The 24145-nt window shown below is 60.0% G+C and overlaps 1 protein-coding gene across 1 annotated transcript; it reads left to right on the top strand.

Annotated features, from left to right (window-relative positions):
• Window positions 1–768: 768 nt before the first annotated feature.
• Window positions 769–23206, top strand: ATP8B3 (ATPase phospholipid transporting 8B3). Its single transcript, XM_037824300.1, is given in 29 exon segments — window positions 769–864; window positions 1900–1961; window positions 2506–2597; window positions 3810–3923; window positions 4838–4936; window positions 5920–5981; window positions 6295–6367; window positions 6594–6664; window positions 7040–7122; window positions 8789–8947; window positions 9591–9679; window positions 10050–10240; window positions 10328–10536; window positions 12297–12331; window positions 12425–12581; window positions 12752–12940; window positions 13057–13169; window positions 14142–14306; window positions 14413–14524; window positions 15407–15482; window positions 15676–15796; window positions 16579–16908; window positions 16910–16961; window positions 17039–17262; window positions 19952–20035; window positions 20532–20771; window positions 20961–21099; window positions 21308–21438; window positions 22309–23206. Coding segments are annotated over 28 exon segments (4257 nt in total). The 5' UTR covers window positions 769–864; window positions 1900–1909; the 3' UTR covers window positions 23104–23206.
• Window positions 23207–24145: the final 939 nt, after the last annotated feature.

Here is a 24145-nt window from a genome sequence, read left to right as displayed (position 1 = left end):
CTCTCTTCCATAGCACGCCGAGGCACACACCCTCCCCGCCGGGCTCCAGCCACCCACTCTCCTGCCCGGATGCCCTGCACGAGGAAGCCCCGCCCACCAGCCACTAGCCACGGACCTCCGAACCCAGGTCGATCTCCTACGAGGCCACGCCCACTGAGCCACGCCCCCAACCAGGCCCCGCCCTCCATACTCAGGGGCCACGGCAGGACTCGCCCTCGCCCCACCCCCAGTCCCAAGACCACGCCTTCTGCCCCACCCCGCCCCACCCCAGGCCCTGGCCGCGTGTCGGTTCGAAGCTCCGCCCCTCCCTAGGCCCCGCCCGCTGCCCTGCCCGGCCACGAGGCCCCGCCCCGCCACTAGGCCCTGGCCTGCGCGTCCCCGTTCGAGGCTCCTCCCCTCCACGAAGCCTCGCCCAATGCCCCGCCCCGCCCCGAGGTCCCGCCTTCTCCCCCCGCCCTTTCCCAAGGCCCCGCCCCTTCCCCGCCCACGCCCCGCCGTCAGGCCCGCCCCAGACTCCGCCCCGTCCCCTGCCCCGCCCCGATACCCCGCCCCACTCAATCCCTCTGCCCCTCCTCTCCCCGAGGCACGGCCCCGCCCCTTCTCCGCCCCCGAGGCCCCGCCCCTGTTCCTCCCCGAGGCCCCGCCCCAGTCCCACCCTCCTCGAGGCCCCGCCCCTCCCAGGCCCCCGCCCCCCGTCCGGCTCGCGTGTCTGCGTTCGAGGCCCCGCCCCAGGCCCCGCCCAGTGTCCGGCCCGCGCCGCGCCGCCGGTTTCGGGCCCGCTGCGGGGCCAACAGCTGCTCGGCCGCCCTGGACCGCCCCGGCCCGCCCCCGGCAGCCTGGCCCCGCCCGGCCCGGCCCGCGCAGGTGAGAGGCGGCCCCCACCGCCGTGCGACCCCGGGCGCCCGCGCACCGGGCCGGGGTCTCCGCGGGCGGGGAAGATGGGGGGCTTGCGGTTTACGGGGCCCCCCTCGACACCCCGGGCCCAGCGCCCCCAGGCTGAGTCGTCCCGGCTCCGCGCCCCACGGCGCGCCTCCCCCCGAGCCTCCCTCCCGGGGGCACCGGGTCCTGGGCCCTGGGGACCCCGCAGACTCCGGCGCCAGCAGCCCCTGCCCCGGGAGGTTTGCGGTTCAGCGGGAACCCGGCAGGGCGAGAGGCAGACAGGAGAGCGCCATCCCAGCTGCAATGGGGGACACCCCAGGTGGAGGGGGTGCCCAGAGGCGGCGCGCAACCCAGCCTGGAGGGTCGGGGGCGCCTGGGCTGAGGCCGGAAGGGTGAGGAGGTCCTGAGCAGGCCTGCAAGTGCACGCGGATGCCCCCGGTGGGGGCGATGGCCGTCTTGGGGTGGTGGGGGACAGCGAGGGTGGGGTGCCCTGCCCTCAGAGATGCTGGAGTGTTGGTGGCTGCAGGGTCATTCCAGGAGCCTCAGAGGGGCAGGGGCTACCAGGAAGCCGTGAGTGGGAGTCCCATCCTGTGCCTCCGTGGCCTCCATCGTGGCTTGATGCCACCCACCCCTCCCCAAGCCCCTGGGAGGGCAGACCTGGCTGTCTGGATCCTGCCCCTTGCACTCCCGAGATCACAGGCAGACTCATCCGCATGATTCAGGACATGACGTATAACCCTGGACCCTCGTTTAGTCAGTCAACAAACATTTACCAAGCATGCCTAAAACTGGATGCTGGGCCCTGGGCTGGGATTTGTTTCCCTGGGGGGAGCGGGGAGAAGGAGAGGTGCTGGGGGCCTGGAGTGGGGAGGGCTGGGCTAGGCTGGGGGTGGAGAGCTGTGTTGAGGGGCTGTGGGGGGCAGGGTGCTAGCTGGGAGGACTGGTGGACGCAGGACTGCTGGAGTCTTGGACACGGGCTGGGGCCCCGGATGTGAACTGTGCCCCCTCCGCCCCCACCAGCCCCACCATCATGGGCAGCCTCAACCGCCGGGAAGTTCTGGAAGAAGGTGACAAGGACTCAGGTGTGTTTCCCAGGGCCCAGGGTGGGACAGGAGGGGGGACAACGTGGGGTGTGGGGGGTGAAGGCCATTGGGAGACCCCCATCCCGAACCTGTGACCACAAGCCTGGTGTGGGATTCTCACCTGGTTACAAATCGTCCTCAACCCTATTTTTGAATGTTTGACTTGGGATTTGGAGGCTCCAAGTCCGGAAAGCTTGGAACTGCCCAGCCTGGGTGCATGCCCTCGTCGGTGGGCCTTGGTGTACCCGTTCTGTAGAACGGGCATCAGTGGGTCTCTGTTCCGGGTCTGTGGGGTGGGAAGGGGCAGGGAAGGGGCCGGGCTTCAGATTCCCTTGTGCTTCCCAGGCATCGTGTGGGTTGCAGGGGCCAAGTGGGGCCCTCAGTCTCGTCTTCAGCCCCTCCTGTTTGTTTACCGACTCTGACATCCCTGGGCACGAGCTGGGCTTCCCCAGTGCCTGGGTCCCCAGAGGGCCCATTAGTCTTCCCCAGGGGGGTCGTTAAGCATGTTTGTCTTGGGCCCCGAGTGACGCCTGCCCCCCTTCAGCATTCACCTGGGTGGTGAAGGCCAACAACAGGTACTACCACTGGCAGTTCAAGGAGAAGGTTTTCCTGTGTTTCCAGAGGAATAAATACAAGGTAAGTGCCACCCCTGCCCATCCCGGGCTCAACCCCAGCGACAGAAGCTTCTTGAGCCTCCGTGTTCCCCTGGACCAAGTGTGTGCTCCCCCTGCCCCCCACGGGACTGTCGGCATCAAGCTTTGGTCATCTCCAGGCCCCCACGTGGTTTGATTTTGTGTGCTCCCCAAATTTTGCCTGCACTTGCTTGATATCCATTTCAATCATGAATACTGGGGCCGCATCCTCACCAGGTTTTATGTGTGGATTATAGACCTCTCCTTTGCCCCTTCCCAGGTGGCATTAAAATGCATGAATATAAGCTCCTTAAAATGCAATCTGTCCCCTGGAGCCCCACCAAAATCCTCTTGTTTGTGTCTTACTTGGGAAAATGTTGGGGTCAGGATTTGGTGGGTCTTTGCACTAAGTAGATGTTCAATTAATGCTGGCGCACACCCACATGTTCAGTGGACACTCAATAAATGCTGGCCCAAAACCTTGTATTCAGTAGATGCTCAATTAATGCTGGCTTAAAGGCCTTGCATTGAGTAGGTGTTCAGTTAATGCTGGCTTGAGGCCTACATTCAGCAGGCACTCACCAAATGCTGGCTCAAGGCCTGGCATTCAGTAGGTGTCCAATTAATGCTGCCTCAAGCCCATATGTTCAGCAAGCACTAAACAAATGGTGGTCCAAAGCCTTGTATTCAGTAGATCCCCAATTAATGCTGCTTCAAGCCCACATATTCAGCAAGCACTCAATAAATGGTGGCCCAAAGCCTTGTATTCAGTAGGTGTTCAATTAATGCTGGCTCAAGACCCTGCATTCAGTAGATGCTCAGTTAATGCTCGCTCGAGGCCTTGCATTTAGTAGGTGCTCAATTAATGCTGGCTTGAGACCGACATTCAGCAGGCACTCACCAAAGCTGGCTTAAGGCCTTGCATTCAGTAGATGCTCAATTAATACTGGCTCAAGGCTTTGCTTTTAGCGGGTACTCAGTAAATGCTCTGCTCAAGGCTTTACATTCAGGAGGTGCTCAATTAATGCAGGCTTGAGGCCTTGTTTTCAGTAGATGCTTAAGTAATGCTGGCTTGTCACTCCGAGTAGAACTGTAGCCTCTTGCGCCCACAGCTCTGGGGGAGAGGGTCGTAGGGCGATGCTGGGGTGGGGCCAACTGGCAGCGGGGACCCCCTCGGCCTGCGCGGTGACCTCATGCCGGGCGGCTCTCGTTCCAGACAAACGCCATCCGCACGGCCAAGTACAGCATCTTCTCCTTCCTGCCGCTGAACCTGTACGAGCAGTTCCACCGCATGTCCAACCTCTACTTCCTCCTTGTCATCATCCTCCAGGTGGGGCAGGATATGCCGCCGCCTCCGGGAAGCCCTCCGGGACCACCCTCTCGGCATCACGTTGGGGAGCCGGGGTGATACCGCTGTGCGTTCGTCTGTGTGGTTATTGAGTTAATATCAGGCTCCCCGCAGACTGCAGGGGACCTGAGGGCGGGACCCTCATCTCCGGGTCCCCACTGCCCCACCCAGGGCCTGGCAAACTGGAGGTGCTCAATCTATGTTGAATGATGACAGCCAACTAGGGGGATCTTCCAGGTCCAAAAAGGGCTCCCAGCTCCTTGCCCAGCTGGCACCCCCTGGCAGGGCCGGGGGTGGGGAGGGACGGCCCCTCCCCAGGCTGGACCCACGGCCTGGGCCACTGAACTGGGCACATTCTCAGGCCAGGGCACATCCTCTCCACGGGTGGGCAGTGTTTCCACGTACCCGCCACCCTGCCTGGCATCTCCATTTCTGCTCTGGGTAAAGTGAGACGCTCTGCTTTCCCCCGTCAACTCATTGAACATGTATTGAGCACCTTCTGTATGCACATCCTAAGCTGGGCGCTGGGGAGACCCGGCAGAGACTCTGACAGCCGCAGCCCCGTCTCCATCCATCAGGCTTCTGACGGGGGTCTCTGTCGTTAAAGCCAGTGAAGGGAGCGGGTCTCCCTGCCCAGGGGACCCCTTGGAGGAGACGACAGGGCGTGGGAAGAGAGGGGTTTGCTGGGGAGACGAGGCACTGGGCCGGCGGTACCAGGCAGGGAGAGGGGTTTTAGAGGGGCCCGTCCGAGGCTTGCAGGTGGGGAGGTGGCGGCCCGGGCCGAGGTGATCAGTGGGCAGCCACAGCACCAAGCCATGAGGCTAGAGCGGCCCCGCAGGAGGGCAGGGCTGGGGGACCCTCCAGGCTGGCCTGCGTGACCCGCCCGTCTGTGTCAGGGCATCCCCGAGATCTCCACGCTGCCCTGGTTCACTCTTTTCGCCCCCCTCGTCTGCCTCCTGTTCATCCGCGCTTCCCGCGACCTGGTGGACGACATCGTAAGTGGGGCCGGGAGGGGCCGGCCGGAGTGTCCTGGTGGCCATAGCTCTGTGTGTGTGTGTGTGTGTGTGTGTGTGTGTGTGTGTGTGTGTGTGTTTAAACTCTTCATTTTGAAATAATTTTGTTGCAAAAATAATACAAACCCCATACAGGGAACTCCAACATCCCCCTACCCCAGAAATCCCGAGCCACCAATTTTAACATTTTGCCACATTGGCTGCATCATTCATTCTATCAGCCTGCCTGTCCGTCTGTCTGTCTGTCTATCTACCTACCTATCCATCATCTGTCTTCTGAACATTGGACTGTGGTTTGTATGAATCCTGCTCCTTGAACACGTAATAATTCCACGTCTGTTTCCTAAGAACATAAAATATTCACATGCAACAAAAAATATGTAACCATTTGAACTGCAGTTAACAAATTCCAGAACTTGAACACTGATGTCAGGCTTACAGTCTATATTCCCATTTTTTCGGGTGTCCCAGTGACGTCCTTTTGAGCCTTTCCTTAGGTCCCACCCAGGATTACAAATTCCACATAATTGTCCTTGTTTCTTCAGTCGCTCTTTCTTTTCTTTAATTACGGAAACATGTATATAAATACAGATATAACGTAAGCTTTCCTGCCCAGCGCCTGCCAAGCCTACTGCTCAGTGGGGGGGGGTCGCATTCCCAATATCATGGTGTCCCCCAAACGGGGGGGGGCTTCAATGGCCATTGTATTTTTGTAGGCGGGGGTCCGGCCAAGTGGGGTGGGCTGGTCACGGTCTGTCAGCCAAATCCGGGGAGGGCGGGGCCAGAGGGCTGTGGGTGGGGCCTGGGGAGGGTGGATCCGGTGGGCCGTGGGCGGGGCTGGTGGGGCGGGGGCCGGTGTGCTGTGGGCGGGGTCTGTAGAGGGCGGGGCCCAGGAGGGGGGCATGTGGCTGTGGGCGGGGCCTGGGAGGGCGGGGCCTCTCCCTGATCCGCCCCCTTTGGCCCAGGGGCGGCACCGGAGCGACAAAGCCATCAACAACAGGCCCTGCCAGATCCTGCAGGGGAGGAAGTGAGGCTGGGGCGGCGGCGGGGGTGGGGAGCAGCGGTGGGGGGCAGGGGTCTCCGTCCTGGCACAGGGGAGGGCTGGGGTAGACTGGAGGACTCCTGGACCGGGTCCCAGCTCGTAGCTGGCAGGAGGGAGGTGGAAGTCGGGGGGCTTCCCCGGGGCTCCCAAGGATGCAGGCGAGGCCCCTGCAGGGGTGTCGGGGAACGCCCTCCCAGGCCCCAGCGCGGTCCCGGCTCAGAGCAGCAGAGTGCTGAGGAGGGGGCCCAGGGTCCCTGAGGGGCCCCCTCCACACCTGTGCCCTGCCCCCGCCCCGCAGCTTCCTGTGGAAGAAATGGAAGGACCTGTGTGTGGGTGACGTGGTCTGTCTTCGCAAGGAGAGCATTGTCCCGGTGAGAGGATCCCCGGATCTTGGGCTTCCCTGGCCCTCAGCCCCAGAGGGTCCCCCAGCATGGCCCTGCCCGGCGGCTCCGCAGCCCTGGAGCACTCCCCACTGGACGCAGGGCCACCTTCCCTCCTCACCTCCCACTCCTGCTGGTCGGGAAGTCCCTCCTGGGTCTACCTTGGGTACCCCTTGCTGCAACACTGTCCTTGTTGCACCCAACCCTCCCCGCCCAGGCCGACCTGCTCCTTCTGGCCAGCTCAGAACCCAGCAGCCTGTGCTATGTGGAGACAGCCGACATCGATGGGTAAGAAGCTGCCTCTTCCCTGGGGGGTTGGGGTGGGGTGGGGCTCAGGCAAAAGGCCCAGAGAACCCCCCCATCCCCACTTGCCAGAGCCCACCCCCTGAGCATTTACGGGGGGCCCACAAGGCACTAAGAATGAACCAGAGGAATGGATCCGCCTTCTTGGCTCCCACATTTCTGGAGGCCCAACTGTGCGCCAGGCCATGCTGGCTTGAGGGTGAGAAGGTCCCGGGCTCAGGCTGCAGCTCTTTGACCCTGGATGAGGCCCTCCGCTTCCTTGCGCCTCGGCCTCCTGGTTGGCGGCTGGCGCACAGTAGGTGCTTGGGGCTCCTGGCCGTGATGCTGTCTGCCACCACCTCCCAGCCTTCTCGCTGCCAGGGAGACCAACCTGAAGTTCAGGCAGGCCCCGACCATCACTCACCACGAGCTGACCAACATAAAGAAGATGGCCACCTTCCAAGGTGGGAGTCTAGGGTGACGGCAGTGGGGGAGGGGGAGCCAGGGGGGAAGGGGCTGGGCACACAGTCAGTGCTCAATAATTGCTTGTCCTCTCCGTCATTCACCGACTCTTGGGGTCAGGCTCGCCGTTAGCCGGTCCACTTATCCCAGGCCTGTTTTCTGTCCTCCAAATCGGTCTAAAAGTTGGGTTATTCTTTTTGTTATGGTTGTCCCAAGACATCCTGCAACCTTTTGTTAGGTTTTTAAAAATTATTTTTAAAACAGTACAACATTAAAACAAACACTTTTGCTGGTTTGCCCAAAAAGGCAGCCTGGGTAAGTGGGTAAACAATTCAGGTAGGAAAGACCCACAGGGAACAGGAAAGCACCCCTGCCCCCACCCCTTGCTGTTTCTTATTTTCCGCCTGGAGACAGTTCACGCGTTGGATAGTTACTGTCTGTGGTGGCCCAGCAAGGGGATATACGTTTTCCTGCCTTATTGCAAAGGCAAGTGGCTGTAATCTCTCCCTAGGCTCCAGAGCTGATTTTCCAGGTGTGTTTGTGATACCTGGGGAAAGGCCCAGCCCAGGTAGCGGGCAGCCACCACTGCCTTCTCTTTTAACTGTCCCGACAGCCCCAGAACTCAGCCGATAATCCCCTGTTGGACCCCACGGGGACACAGTCTGGGAGGGGCAGTGACCCCGAATCCAGTGCTTCCCACTAAGGGGTGTCCCCGGAGCCCTGAAGCCCCCAGGAGGGCAGGATGAGGAGGCTCTCTGTGCCCTGACCTGGTCCAGCTGCCGTCCCAGCATTTCCTCAAGGCATGGCCCCATTTTTCAGAGGAAGACACTGAGGTTCAGAGTGGGAGCAGCACGGCTCCCCAGGCTCAGTCCCCTGGTCCAGATGACTCTGTTTCCTAAATTCCCAACTAACACAGGCCCCCAATCCCTGGGAAGGAATTGGGGAGGGGGCAATTGAAGACCCTTTGGGAGTCCTGTGGCCTCCTCATCCGTCTGATATCTGCAGTCCCAGCCTGTTTTCTCAAACAGGAGCAAGGTTGACAATATCCCCTTTTAGGGACAGTGACAGTGGTGGTGACTGGGGTGAAGCAGGTGCCCTCCTCCCCACCTTCCGGAAAACTCTACATCATGGCCCTGCGTTTGTGTTCTGTGATCTCCTGGTGTTGGATGATTTTCCTGTGTGTGGGCATTCCTTCCTCTCTTTCTGCCTAACACATTTATTGAGCACCTACTGTGTGCCAGGTGCTGGGCTGGGCCCTGGGGTCACAGCATGTGCCACCCAAGCCTGGCTCTGGCTCTCCTGCTCTCCCAGGGCCCACAGATGGTAACGACATCATCACATGAATAAATGTCTGGATAGATCCAGGATCAGAATCCGAGGGAGGAAGCTGGAGGGGTGGAGGGTGGAGAGCCTGGTCTGCTTGCAGGATCAGGGAGGGCCTCCCTGAGGAGGTGTGATTTGGGGAAAGCCACCCTGTAAGAGGAAACAGCACATGCAAAAGCCCCAAGGCCAGAGGGGCTAGCTTTGGTGACCCCCAGAGCAAGCTGGGGGCAAGTGAGGGGGGTAGTGGGTGACCCCTAAGATGGCCGGAGCCAGAGAGTCCACCCCATTGGAGAAAGGTGACAGGGAGCCTAAGGAAAAGGCTGCTAACTGCCTGACCACCCCCAGGCACGGTTGTGTGTGAGAAGCCCAACAGTCGGATGCACCACTTCGTGGGGTGCCTGGAGTGGAAGGGCAAGAAGTACCCCCTGGACAGCGGCAACATCCTCCTCCGCGGCTGCAAGATCCGCAACACGGACACCTGCTATGGACTGGTCATCTACGCCGGTACGGCCTCCCTGGGACCCGTGGAGCATGGGCTGTCCAGGTCGCGAGGGGTGCGGAGGAGCCCGGGGCAGCTGGTGAGAAACCGCGAAGCCAGGTCTCGCTGCTGCAGACCTGCTGGGTGACACAGGGCTCCTGGCCTGGCTCCCCTGTGCCCCGGGTTCTGAAATGGTTATGAAGGGACAAAACAGCCAGCACCCTTATTTTGGTTGGGCAAAATGGGCTGCTTGCATGGAGATCACACTTGGGTGGACAGATGGAAGGACAGACAGATGGGCAGGTAGATGCACAAATGGCTGGCCTAATGGATGGATGGTTGGAAGGATGGATGGACGGATGGATGAGCATTCAGACAAACAGATGGGTGGAGAATGGACAGGTGAGTGGACAGGTAGCGGGCTGTCCGCGAACACAAAGATATAGGGGTGTGCCTCTCTTGCCCACCCTTTGTGTCTCCTAAATGAACGTGTAGGGTATCCCTCTCCCTGGGGGTCTCCAGGACACTAGATGATACCCATAAAGAAGCAAGAAAAAGGAAAGAAACTGTGAAGACAGACACATGCCCAGGCCACGTCTCAGGCATCCCCAGGCTTGGCCGCCGATGCCCTCCGGGGGCTTAGCTGTACCGGTGCCCCCTGCCCTGCAGGTTTCGACACAAAGATCATGAAGAACTGTGGCAAGATCCATATGAAGAGAACCAAGCTAGACTACTTGATGAACAGGCTGGTTGTCATAGTAAGCCACTGGGGGGGCCCCACTCCACTCCCCAATCTCTGCCACCACCCCCCCACCCACCCCATTGCAAGAGGTGTGGGCAGATCCTACAGACAGGTCTTTGGATCCAAGATTCTTTTCTTAATGTTGTATGAAAATGAGCTTTGATTTTGACCTTTCCCAAACCTACAGAAAATAATACATTGCTTACGTACCCTCCGCGGAAATTTAACAATCCTTAACTTTTTGCCCCATCAGCTTTATTATTCATTGAAATAAAAGGATAGGGGGCACCAAGGCGGGCGCAGACCCTGGAGACCCCCCTTCTCCCGGGGACCCCCACCCCGCCCCGTGCTTGTCCCTTTGCGGGCGCCCTCTCCGTGCCTCCCAGATCTTCGTGTCCGTGGTGGTTGTCTCGCTCGGGCTGACCCTGGGCTTCAGGTCCACGGTGAAGGACTTCAAGGAGGGACACTTCTATGTCTCGGCCCGGCTCTCGCGCACCATTGCCGCCGAGACCTTTTTCAACTTCTGGGGCTTCCTCATCCTGCTGAGCGTCATGGTGCCCATGGCCATGTTTGTCCTGTGAGTCCCTCCCCGGCAGGGTGGGTGGGTGGGCAGGGGACAGCGGGCAGGGCCCCGGGCTGGCGTGATGCACACGCGCCCCGGCAGAGCGGAGTTCGTCTACCTGGGCAACAGCATCTTCATCAACTGGGACCTGAAGATGTACCACGAGCCGCAGGACGAGCCGGCCAAGGCGCGCAGCACCAGCCTCAACGACGAGCTGGGCCAGGTGGAGTACGTCTTCTCGGACAAGACGGGCACGCTCACGCAGAACATCATGACCTTCAAGAAGTGCTGTGTGGACGGCCTCATCTACAGTGAGCGCGGCCCGGGAGCACCCAAGGGGAGCCCCGCCTCCAGAAAGCCCCTCCCAGGGAGCCACGCCCCCAATGGTAGCCCCGCCCCCAGAAAGCCCCGCCAAGGGGAGCCCTTCCTCCAAGGGGAGCCACGCCCCTGAGGGGGAGACACTCTCAGAGAGCCACGCCCCCAAGGGGAGCCACGCCCTAGAGGGAGCCACGCCCCAAAGGGTTGCCACGCCCCAGGGAGCCCCAAGGGGAGCCCCACCCCTGCTGAGCCCTGCCCCAAGAAGCCATACCCAGGGATCCCTGTCTCAAGGAGCTCCGCCCCCAGGAAGCCCCACCCCTGAGGGATCCGCATCCCTAAAGGAGGCCCCCAGAGGAGCCCCGCCCCCAGAAAGCCCCTCCCAGGGAGCCACGCCCCCAATGGGAGCTCCCCCCCACTGAGCCCTGCCCCAGGAAGCCACACCCCTAAGGGATCCCTGCCCCTAAAGGAGGCCCGCACAGGAGCTCCGGCCCCCAAAAGCCCCACCCACAGGAAGCCCCGCCTCCAAGGGGAGCCCCGCCCCTGCTGAGCCCTGCCCCGGGAAGCCCCACCCCCGAGAGAGCCCCACCCCTAAAGGAATCCCCCCACAGGAGCCCCGCCCCCACTGGGCGCCCCGGCCTGCCAAATTCCTCAGAGAACACACTTGGCAGGTCTGGGAGATGCGCCCACGTGGGCCTCGGGAGCGAGGGGTGACTGGCTCTGAGCCCCGGGCTGGACCCCCACCTCCAGTCACCTGACCCAGAGAAGGCTCCCGGGGAGCTGCATAGCCCCCTTCTCCCAGGGCCTGGTCGCTGCTGTCTTGGAGGTGAATCAGCACCCCAGCCCCACCCTCACCCCACTGCAGGGCCACAGGGGCCACGGCCCACCACCGGCCCATGTGCTGAGCCTCCCACCCAGCATCCTCGCCAAAGTCTGAACCCCACAACCGCTGCCAAATTGCATCGTCTAATTTGGGGGTCGGTAAACTTTTCCTGCAAAGGGCTCCGTGGGGGGGGTGTCAGGTCTGCTACAGGAGATGATGGGTTGCGTGCTAAAAAAGCTTTGTGGGTGCCGAAGCGTGAACTGCGTAGAATTTTCACATCCTGAAGCTTTTCATTAAAAAAAACCCACAAAACTTCCCCAACCAATGATAAACGTCCATAGTGTTGTTAGCTCCCAAGCTGTGAAGAAACTGGCCACGGGGCAGGGGTCCCAGGCTGACCCCGGGTCTAGCTTATAGCTCGGCTTAGACCAGGAGCTTCCAGAGGCCACGGGGCCACCAGTGGGTGCAGAGGGCAGAGCCCAGTTCCCATCTGGAAGCACGAGGCCACATCTGGGAAATGCCAGCTGCTTCTCGGCTGGGGGGCGACAGGGAGCAGTGGGGTCTGCGGCAAGCTGGAGAACTCCAGCTCAGGTCAAACGGAACGGCTGCCAGTGGGCGTCATCCCTCGATGTGGGCCAGACACATGAGATTCTAGGTGAAACCCCCAATTATTAAACGTAGGCCCCCAAATCCAAGGGTTAAAGGCAACACAAGAGGGTCATATGAATCGTGTCCCAGGGGATCGAACCCACTCCCAGCTGCGCTTTGTGACACCTGAGAGACAGGGCCTCATCTTCCTCCCCTTGGCCCAGCAGGAAGCCCCAGGCCCGGCTTGTCCGGCAGCCCCCGGGAAAGCCTGAGATTTTGGGGGGCCAGGGGACCCCGAGGGGAGGCCCAGAGCCCAGGGGCCTGAAGCGCTGGGTCTGTCCTCAGGTTCGGATGACGACGACGTGGAGGCCATTCGCAAGGTGAGCCCTGTGGCCTTGAAAGTTGGGGTGGGGGGCTGCAGGGAGGGCCGTGGCCCCCTGGAGCCTGCCGACCCCCTGCTCCCCGCCATGCAGGCGAACCCTTACGTCTGGAACGAGTTTGCCGACGGAAAGCTGCTGTTCCACAACGCAGAGCTGCTGCGGGCCGTGCGGGCCGACGAGGCCGTGGCCGTGCGCGAGTTCTGGCGCGTGCTGGCCTTGTGCCACACGGTGATGGTGCAGGAGGAGGCCAGTGAGTGCCCGAGAGGCGGCCCGGCACTGCCCACGACGGGGGCTTGGCGGGAGGGTTGGTGGCAGCAGATCTAAAGGACACCCGTTTCCGCCCTCTGTCCCAAGAGGTGGCCCCGGAAGGGCCCGGCAGACGGCGAATGCGCCCCCCGTGTCCCCCACCCCTGCCCCCAGACCAGCTGCTGTACAAGGCGGCGTCGCCGGACGAGGAGGCGCTGGTCACCGCCGCCCGCAACTTCGGCTACGTGTTCCTGTCGCGCACGCAGGACACGGTCACGCTGGTGGAGCTGGGGCAGCGGCGGGTCTACCAGGTGCTGGCCATGATGGACTTCAACAGCGTGCGCAAGCGGATGTCCATGCTGGGTGAGCCGCCGCCCGGGACCCTCACCCGGGCTGGGGTCTCGCCTGGGGATGGGGGCGGCAGTGTGGGGGATGAGGGGGGCATGCATGGGCAGCCAGACCTCCCCCCACCCCTGCAGTGCGCACCCCCGAGGGCACCATCTGCCTCTACACCAAGGGCGCGGACACCGTCATCTTTGAGCGCCTGCACAAGAGGGGCCCCGCGGAGTTCACCACGGAGGAGGCCTTGGCCGTGAGTCCCTCACGTCCCCCGGTCCCACGGGTGCAGGGAAAAGGCCACCGGTGGAAACGCAGGGCAGCCAGGCACGGTTGGGCAGGTTGCACACTGCACAAGAGTGCATCCCCCATCCCTGCTCCGTGCACAGGGGCTGGGATGGGCGTCTTTTTCTAATTGGCACATGGGCATCCCCCCGCTCCCTCCCACCTCCATCACCGCTGCCTGCATCCCAGGACAGCCGAGCCCTCCCTGTCCCTGCCCTCCACAGTCTATGGCTGAAGGCAGCTCTGCCCGGCTCCTGCTGGCCTCTCTAGCTGGGCTTCTCCTTGCGCCACTGCTCTCCCCCTTCCCCTGCCTGGGTCCCCAATTTCCAGCTTGCCGTTTCAAGATCTTTTGCTCCTCAGTGCTCGTCCTCACTAACTGCAACGTCACCACCTCCAGGGAGCCTTCCCTGCCTTGTACTCATAACCCAAGACTGTCACTGTGGCCCCCAACCCCAGACTCCCCCAGTCCCCGGCCCTTCCTCTCTGGCCCAGCCCAGACCCCGTGGGGCTGGTGACTGTGTGCGTCCAGAGCCTGGGGTCCCCGAGGGCTTTGCTGGGTCCCCAGTTTGCTCAGCACAGGGGCTGGCAGAGAGGGTACATGGGAAGGAGACCCTGCTCTTCCGGGGTGTGGGGGCAGCCGGGCGTCCGGTCTCTGACTCAGAACTGGGGAAAGAGGTCAGAATAGCGGTCCGAGGTGGCAAGATGGGCTTGGATCAACCACCCTGTGGGATGGATAGGTAAACTGAGGAAGCACAAAGGCCCGGCTGACGCCCCCGATGTCCAGGGAGCCCTGTCTGTCCCAGCCTGACCCCTCGGGCCCCTGCCCTCCTCTGGCCAGGAGCGAGAGCTGGGGCCACCCCCGACTGGGGCACAAAGCCTGGAGCAGGAGGGGGTCACGGGGCTGGGGGGGACGGCTGGTGACGCCCCGGCGGCCGGGCCCCAGGCCTTCGCCGAGCAGACCCTGCGGACCCTGTGCCTGGCCTACAAGGAGGTGGACGAAGCCACGTACGAGGACTGGAGCCGGCGGCACCTGGAGGCCAGCATTCTGCTGCAGAACCGGGCGCAAGCCCTGCACCAGGTGTACGAGGAGATGGAGCAGGACCTCCAGGTGGGCAGACACGCGGGGGGACCGGCAGGTGGGGCAGGCCTGCCTGGGGGCTGAGTCCCCGCTCAGTCTCTCCCCTGCCCCCCACCACACCCCACCCCACTCCCAGCTGCTGGGAGCCACCGCCATCGAGGACAGGCTCCAGGACGGTGTCCCCAACACCATCAAGTGCCTCAAGAAGGGGAACATCAAAGTGTGGGTGCTGACGGGAGACAAGCAAGGTGGGTCCCGGGCTGGGGGGCTCCAGGCACCGGGAGGAGGAGGAGGACTGGGAAAGGGCTCGGACGCTCTACCCAGACACCTGCCACCAGCCTGGCCCATTTTTTGGGGGGGGTAGGGGGTGGGGCACTGCCCTTCATGGTGTCCCCAGGGATGAGAGAAATGGGACAAATGAAAAATCACGACATGCACAACAATCACGGCCACAGCTCTCCACGTAGCCCCCGTGGCAAGGCACTGTGTGGGCACCCGGTGACGGTGTCATCCTCCCTCTTCGGACGGGCGGGACAGAGCGGGGCTCAGAAAGCTCGTACCACCTGCCCGAGGCCACCCCCATCCCGGAGGCCCCCGAGCCTTAGCTCACCCAGCACGGGACATGGCCCAGCCCCCCGGGACATCTCGGGGCAGGTGGGGGCCATTGGCAGGGCCGCATTCTGACTCCCTCCTAACAGAAGCATTAATAAATAAAAGTGATACTTCGCAGCAGTGTTGATAGAAAGACAGTTGAATCCGGGCTGGATTATACTCACTTTTTCTCCCTCCTGATTTCGAAAGCAATTGAGGCATCTCTGTGGGTCCCTAAAGGGATCACGGGCCCGGGCCCACCGTGACAGGTGACCCATGGCCCTGGGTGCCGGAGCCCTCCCTGGGGTCCCCCAGCCCCAGCCCCAGCCAGGGAAAAGAGTTGCCGCCAAAGTCCCAGGGCTGCCTCTCATTGGCTGGCCTGGGTCACATGCCCTTCTCTCCACCAATTGCCGAGGCCCGGGGGCGGAGCATGCTGCGTGATTGGCTGGGCTTGGGTCCACGGGAAGGTTGGGGTGGGCTGGGCGTGGCCTGAGGGGGGCGTGGGGGGCAGCGGCGGGCTGAGCAGGGCTGGTTTGCAGAGACGGCGGTGAACATCGGCTTTGCCTGCAACCTGCTGTCGGAGGACATGCTCATCCTGGAGGAGAAGGAGATTGTGTGAGTGGGGGGCGGGGGGCAGGAGGGACGGGGCAGGGCTCAGGGGCACCCCTGGCCCAGCCACAGTCCCCGGGCTCTGGCCCGAATCCCGGAGATTCCTCAACAGAGGGGGAAACTGAGGCCCAGTGGAGTGGGGAGGAAGGAGGCAGAGGCCGGTGCCCACTGGGGGGCTGACGCCCAGCCGACCCCGCAGCCGGATCCTGGAGGCCTACGGGGAGAGCAACAACAACCTGTCGGGCGGGAGGGATCCCCAGCAACCGTCCCGGTTCCTGCCACAGACCAAGACGGCTATGGTCATCAATGGGGAGTTCCTGGTCAGTGTCGGCGCCGGAGGGGGGACGGGAGGGGCTGCGGGGGTGCAACAGCGCACAGAGAGGGCCCTGGGGTCACTGCTGGAAAACCTGGGGGATGCAGGGGGTGCCAAGAGGTTGGACTCAGCCGGTGGGAGCAAGGGGATGGATCAGGAGGCCTGGAGGCCCAGCAAGAAGCCACAAGGAGACTAGGAGGTTCTGGAGGAGGCTGGGAGGCTGGGGTGGAGGCCTGGAAGCCCTGGAGGCCAGGAGGAGGCTGGGAGGCCCTGGAGGAGGCTGAGAGGCCGGGATGGAGGCCGGGAAGCCCTGGAGGCCAGGAGGAGGCTGGGAGGCCCTGGAGGAGGCTGAGAGGACGAGGTGGAGGCCGGGAAGCCCTGGAGGCCAGGAGGAGGCTGGGGGGCCCTGGAGGAGGCTGAGAGGCCAGGGTGGAGGCCGGGAAGCCCTGGAGGCCAGGAGGAGGCTGGGAGGCCCTGGAGGAGGCTGAGAGGCCAGGGTGGAGGCCGGGAAGCCCTGGAGGCCAGGAGGAGGCTGGGAGGCCCTGGAGGAGGCTGAGAGGCCAGGGTGGAGGCCAGGAAGCCCTGGAGGAGGCTGAGAGGACGAGGTGGAGGCCGGGAAGCCCTGGAGGCCAGGAGGAGGCTGGGAGGCCCTGGAGGAGGCTGAGAGGATGAGGTGGAGGCCGGGAAGCCCTGGAGACCAGGAGGAGGCTGGGAGGCCCCAGAGAGGGCCTGGGCTGGGCCTTCGTGGGGTGCAGGTGGGCTGACCCTGGCCTCCCACTGGCTGTCCAGGACCATCTGATGCTGTCCCTGCGCAAGGAGCCGTGCGCCCTGGTTCACCACGTGCACACGGAGGATGACGCCTGGCGGGAGCCCGGGCAGCGGGAGGAGGAGGCCCCGTGGTCGGAGCAGCTGGCCCGGGCCTGGTGGTCCTTCATTGGCCAGCTGAGGGGCACGAGGCTGGCCCGGGGGGCCCGCGGCCAGGGCCCCCGCGAGAGCCCGGAGGTGCAGCGGGAGCGGGCCTTCGTGGACCTGGCCTCGCAGTGCCAGGCTGTCATCTGCTGCCGCGTGACGCCCAAGCAGAAGGCTCTGATAGTGGCGCTCGTCAAGAAGTACCAGCAGGGTGGTGACCCTGGCCATCGGCGATGGCGCCAACGACGTCAGCATGATCAAGAGTGAGCGGGTGGCGGGCGGCGGGCAGGGGCGGCGGGCAGGGGCGGCCGGTGTCCGACGGGCTGCACCTGCCCCGCAGCGGCCAGCATCGGCGTGGGGCTGACGGGCCAGGAGGGCATGCAGGCCGCGCACAACAGCGACTACGTGCTGGGCCAGTTCTGCTTCCTGCCGCGGCTGCTCCTGGTGCACGGGCGCTGGTCCTACCTGCGCATCTGCAAGTTCCTGCGCTACTTCTTCTACAAGACGATGGCCAGCATGATGGTCCAGATCTGGTTCGCCTTCTACAGCGGCTTCACCGCCCAGGTGGGCCGTCCAGGGGGCGCCATCAGCCGCCGGGGCCCTCGGTGGTGGGGGTCCAGGGCCCAGAGTGGGTAGGGCCCACCCGCAGGTCACACAGCAGCCCCGCCTCTGAGAAGGACACATTAATAGAGGTATAGAGGATGGATCAAGGAAGGGGACGGTCCCCATCAGAGCTGAGGCACTGGCCTGAGCAGATGCCCCAAAAGGACCACCCAGGGGGACAGGTGGGGAAGTGAGAGACCGACTCCCAGGGCTTAGGACAGTGGGGGCTGGACCCCCGTCTTCAGGACTCCACGGGATCACAAGGAAGATCGGGGTGCCCTCCTGGGAGAAGCCGAGGGTGGCTGACTGTCCCAGGCTGGAAGGAAATTGCTCCGAGAGGGAGTGAGCTCCCCGTCCCTCCTACGTGGACCTTTGAGAAGGAGCTCACAGAGGCACCCTCAACAGATACCTACCGTTTGCTCGTTCATTTTAATCTTCTACGTTTTAGCTTTCCTCTTGAAAGCAATTTCAGGCTTACAAAAGTCGTAAAAATAGTTCAAAGAGAAAAGAAATGAGGCTTGTATAAGACTGCTGGCCTCTCCCAGTTATTTTTTATTTAAATATTAAACATTTTATTATATTTTATTAAAATGTTTAATATTTAAATAGTAAATATTTTGTTTAAATATTAAATATTTTATTTAAATGTTTAAAGTTTAAATATTAACTATTTTAATTTAAATATTAAATATAGCATAATTAAATATGACAATATAATATAAATATTATATTATAATATTGTTATATATAACAATTGTTATATATATTAAATATAACACTATATTATATATTATAGAAATAATATGTAGTATGGACAGATAAGTAGAAAAACGGGCAAAAAAATATGTATAAAGACACAATTATGTGCCTTTATTTAATATTGTTATATATAACAATTCTTATATATATTTAATATAATATAACATTTAAATATTAAATATTTTATTCAATATTAAATATAATATATTAAATATAATGTAATATAAGTATTATATAATATATTAAATGTAATATAACATAACATTTAAATAATGTTTATATTATATATTATATTTAATATTATAAATATTTTATTTAAATATTAAATATTTAGTTTACATTTTTAATTATGAAATATAATGTGTACAGAAAAGCGTTCCACAGCTATTAACTGAGAACCTTCTGTAGGAAGCCTCGCCCCTTCACCACCCACTTCTTTATTCAGTCACTTACTCCCGTCCATATGGGCTCACGGATGGTTATTTTATTGTATGGGCTCCATAGCATTGCCCAAATTGTCCCAGACTTGGCCACTGAGATCCCTTTGAGGCAACCCCGTGTCTTTTATTTTTATTTTTATTTTTATTCTTGTAACACATATACAACCTAAAATTTCCCCACATATAATTCAGTACCGTTAAGTATGTGCACTGTGTCCCACTCCCATCACCCAAGTAGAGACTCTGTACAACTCAAGCATTAACGTCCCGTCCCCTAAGCCCACCCAGCCCTTGGAAACCGACCCTCCAGATTCAGACTCTCACGAGTCCGCTCGTTCTAATTATTTCGTACACTATTTGCTCTTTTATGTCTGGCTTCCTTCACTCCCCATGTTGTCATGTGCATCACACCTTCATTCATGTTTCCATTTTTTTGGAGAGAGCCCATTTTGTTTCTCCGTTCATCGGTTGATGGACACCGGGGTGGCTTCCATTTTTTGGCAATTGTGAATAATGCCACAGTGAGCATTGGTGTGCAGATGTCTGTTCGAGTCCCTGCCTTCAATTCTTTTGACTTGGTCCTGCTGCTTTCCGAGCATGGCCTTACTTCCTGCGCCACAGGAGATCCCAGGCTCATCTGTGTGCTGCCTGCCCCAGCCCTGGAATCAGCCACTTCCTCAGGGAGCCCCGGTTTCTTTTATGCGAGAATGGGCATTAGACACCCGAGATCTGGGCTCTGAGCGTGCATGTGGCTGCTGGGAAATTCACGAATACAAACCCAACTGTGCACACACTGCCATGTCTGCATCTACCCACATGCATATCAAAACTCCAAGTTCTCACCGGTCCCTCGGATTTCAGTCCCACATCACCGGACTCATTTTAGCCTTCCTCCTTCAGTTATTTGCACCTCCTTTATCCAACAGTGAGAAACCTGCTTCTTTTATCCACAATTTCTTCACCCTTTGGCTCCAATCCTAGTATGCACTGAAAGTGGTTTCAGAGTGGAAATACTTGCATGTAATTTTTTAAACTGGACCAGATCCATCATGACAAAGAAGGGAGTTGGACCTATGACCCAAGGAGCATTCTATAACCATTTTTCCTCCTGTAACCCTTTATCAAAGCCATCCAATGAAAAACAAACAAACACCAAGTTGCCGCTTGGAAAGAGTTAAGCCTGAAAGATGTAGCTCCATGCTTTTCCCTCCTCCCTGATCTTCCAGACTATCTCAAGCCCCCATTTGACCCAAACCTGGTCTTAGCTCCAGCCTTGATTAGAATGTGACTTTCTAACACACTGGGACTCCTTCCCCTCACCCCATCCCAGGGTCCCAGCTAGCTTGGTGGGGCTTCTCAGATAAAGATGACTTTCTGCTGCTGGTCATTTGGCATCCAGAGGCTGACCTCGCTGTCTCTCCTCTTCTCCCCCCTGCCCCCTTCACCCCCAGCCCCTATATGAGGGCTGGTTCCTGGCTCTCTTCAACCTGCTCTACACCACCCTCCCTGTGCTGTACATTGGCCTCTTTGAGCAGGTGAGCACGTCGGGGCCTCACCTCCTCCTTCCCCTGCCCCCGTTCTCCATCCACCCTGGGGGTATGAGGGTGGAGGCGGGGCTGGGAGGCCACCAGGGGCTGGGAGCCCTCCTGCCCAGCATCCCTCGGTGGGCACCCCGTTCCCCCACATTCCCAACCCAAGTGTCTGCCCGTCTGTGCAGCAAGGAGAGGAGGGGAGGGAAAGAGGGTTCTCCCACCCCCAGCCACGAGCACCCCTGTCCACCGGAACACTCTGGGGTGGTGACCGTGTTTCACATCCGTGCTGTCCTCTACGGGGGTCACCAGCACCCTCACCCCCACCTCCATCCACCTCACCTGTGGCTTCTGCGGTTGAGGATCAGAATCTGACATTTCATTTGAGTTTAAGGCATTTAGATTTAAATAGCCACACGTGGCGAGGGGCTGCCTAATGGACGGGGAAGGGGAGTATCTAGATCTTTGGTGGGGGCCCTGCCCTTCTCCCCCCGCCCCCCAGGACGTGAGTGCGGAGAAGAGCCTGGAGCTGCCGGAGCTGTACATGGCCGGGCAGAAGGACGAGCTCTTCAACTACTGGGTCTTCTTACAAGCCATCGTCCACGGCACGGCCACCTCCCTGGTCAACTTCTTCATGAGCCTGTGGATCTGCTACGACACAGCCGGGCCCCAGAGCTTCTGCGACCAGCAGTCGCTCGCCGTCGTCGTGGCGCTGTCCGGGCTGCTGTCCATCACCGTGGAGGTTAGAGGCCACGCCCACTACCACGCCCACTGCCACGCCCCCACATGCCACGCCCACACCTCTCCCCTTGATTGGCACACAGGGACCCAGCATGCTCGGTGTCCTGGCCTCAGAGCCCTGCCACAGGTGTTTCCCACCCCCCCCCCGCTACTAACCACCCTGCACCCCACCCCACCCCATCCCCGTCAGATCATCCTGATCATCAAGTACTGGACGTTCCTCTCGGTGCTGGCCATCGCCCTCAGCCTCTTCTTCTATGGCTCCCTGACCGGTGCCACTCAGAGCTCGTGGCTCTTCACAGCATCCCCTGAAAATTTCCCGTTTCTGTGTAAGCCCCAGGGAGGGGACGGGGCAGGTGGGCAGGTGGGCTCTGGAGGTGGCATCTGGAGGAGCAAGCGGGCACCTTTTTTGACTTTTCCTGAAGGGCACTTGCTGAGCTAGCGGTACCTCAGGGCAGCAGACGGGAGAGAAGGGTGGGGCGTTGGGAGGAGGGGGAGACAGGCGGGCTCTGGCCGTGACCCCGTCTCTGTCCCCAGACGCTGACCTCAATGTGCTGTCCCAGCCGTCCGCCCTGCTGGTGGTCCTGCTGAACGTGACCCTAAACACGCTGCCCGTCCTGGTCCTGCGTATCATCTGCCAGTTCACCAAGAAGCCACTGCTGCCCAAGGTGAGGCAGGGCTGGGCTCCCCACCATCCGCTCCAGGGACCCCACCAGCAGGCCCCCCTGGAGGCCCAGTGGGGGTGCAGACAGCTGGGACCACCCCAGAGGCCAACCTGCAATTGGATGCCAGACCATGAAAGTGGGACCAAGAAATATCCAAGACTCAAGGGTCGAGATGACAGAATCGGCCTTGAAATGTTCGAGGCAAAAGGTGCTGCACATCAGCTCATGTCACCAAAACGTGGAAGGGCAACGTTGCCACTGGGACGGGCCCCAGAAGTGACTGGGAGTGGTGGGTGGTCCAGGAAAGGGCCCCAAGCTTGCCGCTTCCCGTTTCTCCGTGCTGGTCGCTGGTCACCTTCTACCAAGAGGCTGAACATGTGGCTGCCCCAGGCTTGCCTCTCCTGGCTTCATCGCCAGAGCACCCGAGGCACACAGGCGACAGCACCCAGTTAAGGAAGAGCTCTGATTGGCTGATCCAGAGTTAAGTCCCAGGGAAGGGCTCTGATTGGCTGGTTCAGAGTTAAATCCCTGGGAAGGGCTCTGATTGGCTGGTCCAGAATTAAGTCCCAGGGAAGGGCTCTGATTGGCTCGTTCAGAGTTAAGTCCCAAGGAAAGGCTCTGATTGGCTGGTCTGGAGTTAAGTCCCAGGGAAGGGCTCTGATTGGCTGATCCAGAATTAAGTCCCAGGGAAGGGTTCTGATTGGCTGGACCCAAGGAAGATTTCAGGTTGTCTCAACTTGTGTAAGACAGAGCCTGGCCAATTAATGGTGGCCAGGGGCTCTGGAGGGTCCCCACTGGGGGGGAGGGGGCAGGTGACCTCCCCAAGCAGCATTCCAGAGCCTGATGACACATTCTCTCCTCATTGTTCTTCAGAAAGAGGAGGTCCCAAGCGAAGAAGCCATGGAGCCCGTGCCCTACCTACGGCGAGAGTCACGTGGCCGGCGCTCCAGCTATGCCTTCTCCCACCGCGAGGGCTACGCGGACCTCATCACTCAGGGCACGATCCTGCGGAAGACGCCGGAGACCAACGACGAGATGCTGGCTGACAACACAGTTCCATCCGAGGAAGAGTTTTCCCCGAAGCCGTCCCCGAACCCCAGGGTGTCATACTGGCATTCCCGAAGGCTGGTGCTCCTGGGGAAGAGGAGGCGACGGTCCCCGGAGAAGGTGTCCTCCAAGGAGCTGCACACGCCTGCCCCCCCGCCAAACTCAACCTTGAGTGTGGCTGAGCAGCACACTTTTTATCCGGAAAACCAATCCTCTCTCTCTGAGAAGCTCCCTACCACCATGAGCTGGACATTGAGATCCTCCCAGGAGCAGCTGCCAGCAGAGGAGAAGCCGGAGCAGGAGCCACCTTCTGCAGAGGGGCCGCCGACACCCAAAGAAAGCCAGACGGCATCGTCTTTGAGCCAGCCGAGCCCTTTGGTGAGCCAAGCGGAGCCCTCAGAAGAGAGGCCATCACTTTGGAAGACCTGGACCCTGCCCTGGCATAGCTGGATGTACAACTGGCAAAAGGAGCCCGTCTCTGAGGACAAGAAGACAGAGCCATCACCGGTGGCATCCCTGCAGGAGGAAGGGGCACCCACGAACGGACAGCCACCACCCATGGGGTCGCTGTCAAAAGCCACAGAGGAGCCGCCACCCCCACCTCTGGAAAAGCCGCCATAGTTGCAGACTAGGAGAAGTCAGCAAGCATGCAGGGGGCCCTCTGCCAATGTCAAGGGCTCCACATCCTTTCCTTTTTCTAATAAACAGGGTCTGCCTGACCCCAGGGCTGCTTCAGGCTCACTCTTTTCCTACGTTTCTTTTTGGGATGCCCCAAGGAATATTCTTTCCTGCCTTTTTTTTTTTTTTTAGGTCAAAACACTGTCATCTAGTGGCTGAATGGGGAAATTGCAGGGAAAGCTTTGTTCCCCTCTTCACCCTGGGGTAGTTAGAATGCAATGGGCTGATATAGCTCAGAAGCAGGTCCTGACAAGATCTGCATCTTGGGTCTGGTTTGACTCAAGGACACAGAGATTTTCTCTCCAATTCTTAAATGTGCCCCCCAGAAGGTTGGGCAGCTGTGGGTAGAGAGGGTCAATGGCCAAGGCAGAGGGCAGGGTTCAGAGCAGAGAGGGATGGGCTGAGGAGAACAAGACCCCCTTCTGCGCTCTGTCTCCTTCCTCCCTCCCCAGCGTTGTGGTGGGGGAGCCCATTCCCCCCCCACTCTGTGCCCACCCCCAGTTGGCCAACACACACGCCCAGGAGAGTGACTAGAAAATAATTTATTGAAGAAAAACAAAACAACAAACCCAACACAGCAGTGGTTAACAACGATGATGATTGTTTTCCCCTTTTTTAAAAGTTTTAAGCCTGTCGCCTGAGGGTGGATGCAGAAAGGGTTTCTCAGTCCCTCTGGCTTTGGGTGGGGAAGTGTCTCCCCAAAAGCAGCCCTAGAGTTTGGTCTCCACTGAATACTCAGGGCTGTGCAGCCTCTTGCTTCCCCACCCCCACCCCTTATCCCCAGCTGAGCTCATCCCCCAAAGACCAGCCCTTGGGGGTCTGATGGGGCCGCATGGAGGTGTCCCAGGATGTCACTGGCTGGTTTGGGTCAAACCACCTTGGGTGAATGTGAAATAGCCCAAGTTCTGGCCGGTTCAGAGGCCAGAGGGAGGGGTCTGGGGTACCCGCCACCCCTGCCTTCATTTTTGATTGGTTGGCCCTTGGC

Source organism: Choloepus didactylus, assembly GCF_015220235.1.
Source record: "Choloepus didactylus isolate mChoDid1 chromosome 25 unlocalized genomic scaffold, mChoDid1.pri SUPER_25_unloc1, whole genome shotgun sequence".
In the NCBI taxonomy this organism is placed as follows: Eukaryota; Metazoa; Chordata; class Mammalia; order Pilosa; family Megalonychidae; genus Choloepus; species Choloepus didactylus.
The sequence above is the reverse complement of the archived record's forward strand: the minus strand, read 5'-3'. Positions and strand labels throughout refer to the sequence as shown.